This window comes from Esox lucius, chromosome 19, assembly GCF_011004845.1.
Source record: "Esox lucius isolate fEsoLuc1 chromosome 19, fEsoLuc1.pri, whole genome shotgun sequence".
Lineage (NCBI taxonomy): Eukaryota > Metazoa > Chordata > Actinopteri > Esociformes > Esocidae > Esox > Esox lucius.
The window spans coordinates 44033394-44044068 of record NC_047587.1 but is presented as its reverse complement, the minus strand read 5'-3'; the positions used below and the strand labels follow the sequence as shown (position 1 = coordinate 44044068).

Here is a 10675-nt window from a genome sequence, read left to right as displayed (position 1 = left end):
GTTGGCATCAGATTAATTGTTGCTTAAATAAAGAGCATGATTAAAGTGGCATGGTTTTTACTCTACTACTAGTGTAAATACAAATATAATGATGAGTAAACATCTGCAATTAATGTTTTTAGTTAATGTTTCAAATAATCATTTTCAACAAAATGATTCAAGTAGCTGCGAGATTCCCCATTTATACTTTCTTGCTGGTGTGTCTACCAGTTTACATTGACGTGTAATCTCCTTATACTCACTTTACACACTCACAGTACTCTTCTCCCAACTCTAAAAACCACGCTGGACTAGCTAATACTATTGCAGGTCTCATTTAAAAAAAGGAAAACGAAGAGAACTTTAAAATCTTTAAAAATCTTTGAATCTATGTGCTTTATCTGAGTGTCTTTCAAATGACAAATACAGAAAACATGTTGTCTCGCATGATGCCCCTAACCCCATTTGAAACATTGCGTGTAGATAACTTACTCATCTATCTTAATAAATAATATACCCATCGCTGTTGATACACCCACATTTTCTACCCACTGCTGTTGATCCTCCCACTTTTTCCACAACAATTGCTGCTGATCCTCCCTCTTCTTTTACACCCATCTCTGTTGATCCTCCCTCTTTTTTCAAGTCCATCATAGTTGATCCACCCACTTTTTACGCCCACTTTCAGACGAAGTCCCGGGTATGCAGTTACTCATACTTGTGTTAAGCCAAGCTCTGCGCGTCTACCGGCTCCCTAATCGTTCTCTCCTCTACCTTCCTAAAGAAACAGTCTAGCTCTACGTCAGACCTGGGCAAAAGTGCAGGGCAAGCAAGTCAGTCTCTAAGGAGCTATTCGTAGGCATTGCCAAACCTGGGTTAAGGCTGCTCACTCACTCCTCAGTGTTCAGTGCTGTTTAAAAAGGAACACTTTTAAACTGCTGCAGCATGTGGTAAGTCACCTTTTCTCTGATTAATTTTCCCATCTGTTGGGAATTTTAAAGTTTTCAATCACATGACAGAACTCTGTGACTGGCAGAATTGGTAAAAAAACAGCCGTAACACGGTGTGTTGGAGACTTTACAAAACTCAGCTAGCAGATATTGAGTGATTTTGAAACCAATACCATGACATGATGACTTGTGATCCAAACTTTTTAACAACATCATACAGAGATTTTTTTCATCATTTTTCAATTTGAATCTTGCTCATCTCAAAACAAACATGCCTCATGCTCGAAATAGGAACCCAAGCCCCATCCCTGAGGTAACATGGGATACGGGATTGAAGGAGATGAACGAAACTTGGAAGGGAGCTATCGCCTGTCTCGGAGTGGCAATCTTCTTTGTAATGACCATTGGGATCATATACTGGCAAGTGGTGGATCAGCCCAACAAAAACTGGATCCTTAAGGGGAGCTATAGCGGACTCATCTGGGAGCGACGGACTCACTCTCTGGTCCTACAGACACTGACGGAAGATAAAACTTATGCAGAGATTGATGTGGGCAATGTGGGAAACCCTGATATTGAAGTGCCATTTGTTAGGAACCTGTGCTGGCTCAATAAGACAGAGTTCTGCTACACGTGGGATTCGGTAGCAGATGTTAAAATCTCCTTGGAGGTGAATGAAGAGATGGAGACTGAGTGTTACAGCATAACCTGGTCACCTGTACACTGTCATGTGGAGCTGAAGGTATAGAACATTTTTTCTCTATTTGTGACACACACATATTCAGCTGGTTAAATAAATATCAGATACCTTTTAATCCTCTTACTAATAATAATATTAATAATAATACATTGGATTTGTATTGCATTTTTCAAGGATTCAAAGTCCCACCCAGAGTTAACTAGCATTACACAAAACAAAAAATTAAGGGGCAGCCATCAGGATATATATATATATATATATTTATTTTTTTAATTGAATCAAATTCACACATAAAACTTCTGCACTAAGGCTGCTTAACAGCCAAATGCATAAGTAACAGCCTGTCCAGTAAGCATTTATGCAGAAAGCCTATTTAATCTATTAAAATGTGCTTTCTTTTTTATTCCTGTATTTTATTATTGTTGCATGTTCAAACAAATATACACCTATGCTTTTTGGACTTATGAAACATTTGTAGAATTTTGGGCAATGACACATGTACATTTTTAAACATCACCTGGAAATATATATATTTTTTTCCAAGACATTTCGAATATTTTTTTGTCAACACTATGGAAGGAAAGCAGGTTCTAAAATGTCCGGTCTACTTCGTTAGGGTACTGGGTCCTAAGACAACAGAATTACTGCACTTCAGTCCCTTGTGTTGCCTAATGATCCTTGTATTGGTACATTCCTTGTAAGTCTCAAATCATTTTAGGCCTATAGGCATACTTCTCAGGTGAACAGCTGAATTGAGAAGAATCATAATATGGCACTTATATTCATGCAGAATCATATTACCTGCCATCCAAGAATGGTTGTATTCCATTGCTTGGACGCCGCGTCAGAATAATCCTTATTTGCTAAGTACATTTACACATACCCAGAATTTCACTTTCTGTAAAGGTGCTGCTGGTGATGGACAACAAATAGACAGAATACACAAATGACCACATAAATTTGACAAAAGTACATTTAAAAAAAATCAAGGTCAATCCTTCAACCTTGATTTTTTTTATTCCTAGACAAAGCTTAATCTGTGTCTGTGAAACCAATCCTAAGTGGTGAGTATATGAGATGAAGAGACATGACATGCATACATTTTCAGATATGAGACTATTTACCCATATTAACCTAGACCTTTAGCCATATGAAATGTTTGTTATAATCAAATCACATTATAATATCATTATACAGGGCAAACGTTTGATCCTAGCTGAACAGGCTGAAAAGACAGCTTTTAGAATAAGTGTTGTATCTTGATGTTCACGATTTCAGAGTGATATTTTTACCATTGAAATATTGATATACAACCCTGTTTCCAAAAAAGTTGTGATGCTGTGTAAAATGCAAATAAAAACAGAATGCAAATATGTGCAAATCATTTAATCCTACTATAATGAAAATAATACAAAGACAATATACCAAAGGTTGAACCAGAGAAATGTCATAATTTTTGGAAGAATATATGCCCAGTTTGAATTCAATGCCAGTTTTTCACATTTTCAAAGATTGTGGGACAGGGGCATATTTATTACTATGTTGCATCTCCTCTTGTTTTTTATAATGCTCTATAAGCGTTTGAGAATGGAGGAGACCAATTGCTGTAGTTGTGGAAGTTAAAGCTGCTCAACATTTTGGGTTCTCCTTTGTTGTATTTGTTTTTATAATGTACCAAATGTCAAAAGTCACAGTCTTTTATTTGTCAAGTGCACCGAATAACATGCGGCATTCTGAATAATAAAATTATTGTGATATGGTACGCAAAATCTACATAGTAATTAAGGAATGTATAAAGCAAAAATTGTCAAAGAAAATACTATATATATAGATATACAAAGGATTATTAGGAACACCATACTAATACTGTGTTTGACCCCCTTTCGCCTTCAGAACTGCCTTAATTCTACGTGGCATTGATTCAACAAGGTGCTGAAAGCATTCTTTAGAAATGTTGGCCCATATTGATAGGATAGCATCTTGCAGTTGATGGAGATTTGTGGGATCCACATCCAGGGCTCCCGTTCCACCACATCCCAAAGATGCTCTATTGGGTTGAAATCTGGTGACTGTGGGGGCCATTTCAGTACAGTGAACTCATTGTCATGTTCAAGAAACCAATTTGGAATGATTCGAGTTTTGTGACATGGTGCATTATCCTGCTGGAAGTAGCCATCAGTGGATGGGTACATGGTGGTCATAAAGGGATGGACATGGTCAGAACCAATGCTCAGGTAGGCCGTGGCATTTAAACGATGCCCAATTGGCACGAAGGGGCCTAAAGTGTGCCAAGAAAACATCCCCCACACCATTACACCACCACCACCAGCCTGCACAGTGGTAACAAGGCATGATGGATCCATGTTCTCATTCTGTTTACGCCAAATTCTGACTCTACCATCTGAATGTCTCAACAGAAATCGAGACTCATCAGACCAGGCAACATTCTTCCAGTCTTCAACTGTCCAATTTTGGTGAGCTTGTGCAAATTGTAGGCTCTTTTTCCTATTTGTAGTGGAGATGAGTGGTACCCGGTGGGGTCTTCTGCTGTTGTAGCCCATCCGCCTCAAGGTTGTGCATGTTGTGGCTTCACAAATGCTTTGCTGCATACCTCGGTTGTAACGAGTGGTTATTTCAGTCAAAGTTGCTCTTCTATCAGCTTGAATCAGTCGGCCCATTCTCCTCTGACCTCTAGCATCAACAAGGCATTTTCGCCCACAGGACAGCCGCATACTGGATGTTTTTCCCTTTTCACACCCTTCTTTGTAAACCCTAGAAATGGTTATGCGTGAAAATCCCAGTAACTGAGCAGATTGTGAAATACTCAGACCGGCCCGTCTGGCACCAACAACCATGCCACGCTCCAAATTGCTTAAATCACCTTTCTTTCCCATTCTGACATTCAGTTTGGAGTTCAGGAGATTGTCTTGACCAGGGCCACATCCCTAAATGCATTGAAGCAAATGCCATGTGATTGGTTGATTTAGATAATTGCATTAATGAGAAATTGAACAGGTGTTCCTAATAATCCTTTAGGTGAGTGTACATATATATATTAAAAAAATATATATATATAAATATATATAAAAATTAATAGAAGCAAATTCAAATAATTTAGAATTGGGAATATGGACAGTATGAATAGTAATCTAAAATATTATAAATATAGGTATTGTAGTGCCAAAAAGGGATGCATTACAATGTGCTGTAACACTTTATTTTGAGAGTCCCAAAAGTGTGCTTGTAGATGCTCTACAGTTTGTCAACTGACTACCTGTAACATTTTAACTATCCACTAACCCTAACCTTTACCTATATCTTAACCCTAACTTTTATTCTATCCCTAACCTTAACCAATACCCTAAACCTTATTCTAAACCTAACCATAACAAGCAATTGTTTATGAACCAATAGTTTTTTGAAAGTTTTTTGATAGTATTACTATGTACAGAACATCTACAGATGGAAAATGGGATTAAAAAAAAAGTGTAACCAAATGTGCATGAATGTGAACAGAGCATATGAAGTGATCATGTGATCAATAGATCAGTGTTGCTGGTTGAGGAGCCTTATGGTCTGGGAATAAAAAGACGGCAGCAGTGTGAACAGACCATTCCCTGTGTGGTTGTAGTCTTTTATGATGTCCTTGCTTTCATAAGGCATTGTGTGTGGTAGATGCGTTGCATGGAAGGGAGATGGCAGCCAATGATACACAACGCTGACCTCACCACCCTGGAGGTTTTTGCGGTCAGCAGCAGAGCTGCTGCCGTAAGAGGCAGTAATGCAGCCTGAGAGGATGCTCTCAATGGTGCAGTGTTTTTGCAGACATGCCAAACATCTTGAGTGTCCACCCATTGAATTTTTTTTCAATGGGTGACAGGTCTGGATTGCAGGCAGTTTAGCACCCAGACTCTTTTACTACGGGGCCATGCTGTTGTAAAACTTGCAGTATGTGGTTTGGCATTGTCTTGCTGAACAAAGGATGGCCTACCCTGAAAAAGACATTGGCCCTCATTCATGAAATTTACATTTGATTAAATTTGGTCTTAAAATGATTGTATGATAATTTCTCAGACAGAGCTGGTATTTATCAATATTATCTTTGTCGAATTCTTACGATCAAACTCATGTCCGGTCGGAGACTGTGTAAACCAACTTCCTCGGGACCCAAAGGGGTCCACGTTTTTGTATTTGCCCAAGCACTCACACACCTGTTTTAAATGTTACCCTACCACTTACACACTTGATTGACATAATCAACCTATCATCAATTCTTTCATTTGGATCAGGTGTGTGAATGACAATTGGTTAATTAGTTGTTTCGGGCTATATTTTATATCGCCTCAGTCCATCTTAAATGAGCTCGGGCCCAGATAACACAGCAGCGTTCCTGGATCTTGTTTATATCGTATTTCTTCTTTGCATGGTACTGTATTAACTTGCATTTGTGGATACAGCAACAAAAACTTTGTTCACAGACAATGGTTTTCGGAAGTCTTCCTGAGCACATGCAGTGATATCCACTACAGAAACATGTCTCCTTTTAATGTAGTGCTGTCCGAGGGCCCGAAGATCATAAGCATCCAATATTGGTTTTCGGCCTTGTCCCTTGTGTACAGAGATTTCTCCAGATTCTCTGAATCTTTTAATGAAATGATGTACCCTAGATTATCCCCAAACTCTTTTCAATTTTACATTGAGAAACATTATTCTTAAATTGATGCACTTTTTGCCTACGTGGAGTCTCCACTCCACACCTTCTGAAAGACCCATCCTCTGGGAATATACCAATCATGTTACTGACTTGTTGCCAATTAACCTAATTAGTTGTGTTCCACCAGGTTCTATTTTTTCAGTCTTGATATGTCGTCTTATGTGCTATTTCAATTTAATATTGTGTTTAAATTATTTGCACACATCTTTGCATAATTTTTTTCATTTTACACAGCATCCCAACTTTATGGAAAAGGGATTGCATAACAAAAACAGAGGACAACTTTTGTAATTGCACCTTTAAATCACAGCTTTTGGTAGAAACATTTGTTGTCTAGTCACAATTATCTCAATATTGGAGACTGCTTTGGATTTTACATTTCATGCATTTGAGCAGATGCTCTCATCCAGGGTGACTGAGCTATTATGACCTCTTTAGACTTTTCACCTAGGTCTAAATCTCTCTTTTTCTGTCTGTTTTTAATCATCCAACTCATTCCCAGGCCCCTCCCTTTTTCACTCTGTTTTAAGTCACCTCTGTCTCCCACATTTTGTGTTGAGAAATATGTTGTATTTGTGCCCTTCTTTTTCATAACCCCTGTCTCTCTTTCTCTCACTCTCTTCTGCTGATTAATCATATCTCTCCTCTGCCTTTCCCTCCATGTTCCTTTATTTATTTCTCTCAAGCGCTGTCTGTATTTGAAGAGAATGTTGTTATTAGTTATTTTACTGTGTGTGTGTGTGTGCATTTGGATCTTCCCACTCCCCAGGACTGCTTCTCCATGGCTAACGTGTCTTGGTATGGCGGTGCCAGTGTCCAAAACCAGAGTTGGCCAATCAACGAGCAGAATGTAACCATGCAGCCTTTTGCCGTCAGCAACCTCAGGGACAACCCTTCTGGCTTTGGTTCTGTCCTGGAGCGCTACTTCCTGGGCTCATCAGGTGAGGGGTCACTGGTCTGATAACGTGCGGATTGAGAATGTTGTGCTTAAATTTGCCCCAATACTGACACAGGGTCAGATGCATTTTCCATCCCCTTAATGGTTATGGTTAGAATTCAGGGAAGGGAAATCTGATCTTTGATGTGGGTAACTCGATGAGTCACAGTGACAGGGGAAAGCCCTGTGCTTGTTGTTCTGTTGACTTTTTGTATCACTTACTGTTTTTGCCCGAAAGGACAAAAGTCACCCTAACCCAACTTGAAACCCTGTCTGCTATGGGACACCTGCTCTGTAAATAGAATGTAACAAAATACAGGTTGCCCCTTAGTTCATTAATTGAGAGATTAGACTACAAAGGGCAGCAAATGACCATCTTAAGTTAGCTTCTATGGATGATGTAATGATTGTCTTTTGTTCCTATTATAAGTGAGCCATAGTTGATTTAATAACTCGACAGGTTATTTTGGTGGGTGTCGGTTTTATCGGGATAGGATAGGGATAGGTCTCTCAGGAGAAATGCCATGCAAATGGTCCCAGGCAGATGTAAATGGTTACTGCAACTGGTGTAGTGTGTGTGTGTGTGTGTGTGTGTGTGAGTTTGTGTGACCTCTGGGGACAATAGACCACCAAGCCTGCTATTTGTGGCATGTTTGACAGGGCAGCTGAGCTCCAAACCAGTACATGGCTAAGATTAAGCCATATGTAAACACACTCTCTAACACACACACACACACACACTCACACACAATTCTCTGACACATACAAACTCACAAACACACACCCACGCACACACACACACACACATTTTAAAAATCCCTATCCATGTGGGGCCACAAAAGGTGGTTCCCTCAAAATCCTATTTACCCTATACCCTAAACCTAACCTTTCTAACCTAACTTTATTCACAATTGTAACATTTACCCTAAACCCTGAACCAGAAATTTACTTTTTCATTGTGGGGAATTACTTTCTACTATATATATATATATATATAGTATATATGTGTGTGTGTGAAGTTTAATGTCCCCTCCAACATTTACAATACAAGTGGGAAACAAAACCAAAAGAGAAGGGCATATTACAAAGCATATCACCTGACATCAGTAGGGTGATATGTAACCTGTGTGCTTCTACTTTGAGGACTCCCTTCAATCTTTCATGAACACACACTGAACATGTTTTTAATTATTGCACCAAAAATACAATTGTAAACATCGTGATGGTATACTGTGTGACAACCAACCCTGTATGTAGCTGTTTGTCACCAGTATGTGGTGTGTTGACAGCTTATAACTACATATTGAAAATATATAAGGATGCGTAGGTTTCCCCTTTCAACCCAATACCTTGGACTTTCATTTATTATTGAGTAGATTATTGTAAGATATTCTGTTGCAGAAATTCACTAAAATATAAAAAATAATTCTAAATTCAACGTGTGTGTTTGTGTGTACACATGTGCATATCTGTGAGCTTAAAGGTGAACATGCTTATCTTTGTCCCAGACAGCTTTGCCAGTCTAGATCAGAGCATGGGGCATGACCTCAGCTAAAGGCCATAATTATCATCATGTGATACAAACAAAGACCCATTATGATTACTTAGACTGTTGTTAACCCCCGCCACCACACATTCACACACAAACACACACACAAAACTGCACATGTGCACACACACAAACACACTGCACCACCACTACAACCACAGTCTTACAAAAAACAGTAACAGGGGCTTAACCAAGGGAGAGAGTCGCATGACTTAAATCCCTTTTTTCCACCTTCTTTGAGGACAATGTCCAGAACATTTTAACCCTCTGTCTATCCCTTTGCTTTGAAAGGAAATATCAAAATATTTTTAAGTTCCACTTACAGAATAAAATACAGGGTCCATTTAAGGCTGGAATTGTTATTTATTCACAATATTCATCATGTGCACACAAACATCCCAACAGTGAAAGTGTTCATGTGATAGAGGTCATACTGGTGGAAGAGCCAATAAGAAAAAATATGTGACCTAATTGGACCATTGGAAAAATGGCTACTGCTTAAATATATTTCATAATAATGTTTGGAACTTACCCTTTATGTTTGGGATTAAGTAACATTTTGTAACACTGTAACATTGTGTTTGTTCAAGTACATTTAACAAAAACGCTTATCCAAAGTAACTTACAGCAGTGAGTACATACATTTTCATACTTTTTCTTATTGGAAAAAGTATCTCAAAATTCATTTTCGATACACTTTTTAGTTCAGCCTAATCTGTTACTGAGAAACCAGGTCATAATGTATGGAGCACATGTTGAAAGAGACAGTGAGAGCAAAGAAATCAAGAGAGCACAGGAGCAATGAGGAAAAAAGGTTTACAGAGACTACAGACAAGTGATAGCACAGGATAGGGAGGGATAGAGAGGGAGAGAGAGACGCAGAGTGACATTTGAGCTAGTTGCCAACTGGAGGAGCTTGTCATAGGCCCACCTGTCTTAAACTGTACAGAACAACTCGAAGTACTAGAGTGCAGATTAGATATCGCTGAGACAAGCAGTCAAAAGCCCTAAGGCTTTTTTCCTATAGAGTATTTACACATAATGTAATGTAGACACACGTTACCAACTAAGACGTAAGCATTATTGGTGTAAAGTTGGATAGGTGATATGCTATAGATTGATAATGGTCATAGCGTAGTCATATTAGATATCAGTCAGCTGAGTGCTTGATTTGTCAGAGCAGAGCAAGCAGCACCCACAGAGTGGTTGTTTGGCAGAGGAACTGCGTCAGAGAAGTCAAATCCACAAGCTGATCCTTGTGTTTGCTTACCACGGACAATGCCATAGAATGCAATGAAACTACTTGGGTTGATATTATGTTAAATCCCAAGTAACTGAGAAAGAATATACAGACCGCATATGCAGTGTTCATCTTCACATTGATTAGAAAAATAAACCTATCTGATCAGCCCCTTGTCCAAATAAACATGAAATCATGCAACAGGCTCCTGCTTCCTGTGGCCATTTTGAAGGGAATGGTTTGTGACATGCAGCAGCTCTCATTTATTTGTCAGTTCATACTTCACTTCTACCTATGACTGCGCCAGATTAATCTGATTGAATCTAGGCATTACACAATGTCAGGATTCAATCCGAGCCGCATTGTTGATCACTTAACAGAACTCAGCCAGATTAGGCCAACCTATGCAGATGACCGTGAACATGCCCTCTGCAAACATTTGGAACATTGCCTTGAAAAGGTACATTGTTGGCAGAATAGCGTTCACAGATGAGCTATACCTGGAGAAATAAATATCTGCAAGACTGATTTAGTACTGAATGGAAAAATGGATGTTTGGCCAAGGAAAGTTTTTTCTCTGTCAGAACTTTATAGATGTTTATCTTG

At 38.9% G+C, this 10675-nt stretch overlaps 1 protein-coding gene across 1 annotated transcript in view; it reads left to right on the top strand.

The window, feature by feature from the left end:
• Positions 1-729: 729 nt before the first annotated feature.
• si:ch211-236l14.4 (SITS-binding protein) overlaps positions 730-10675 on the top strand; it is a 127357-nt gene continuing 117411 nt past the window's right edge. The window contains exons 1-2 of the mRNA XM_029114844.2: positions 730-1671; positions 7113-7284. Of these exons, the coding sequence (XP_028970677.1) occupies positions 1201-1671; positions 7113-7284 (643 nt within the window). The 5' untranslated portion in view covers positions 730-1200. The remainder of the gene's footprint in view (positions 1672-7112; positions 7285-10675) is intronic.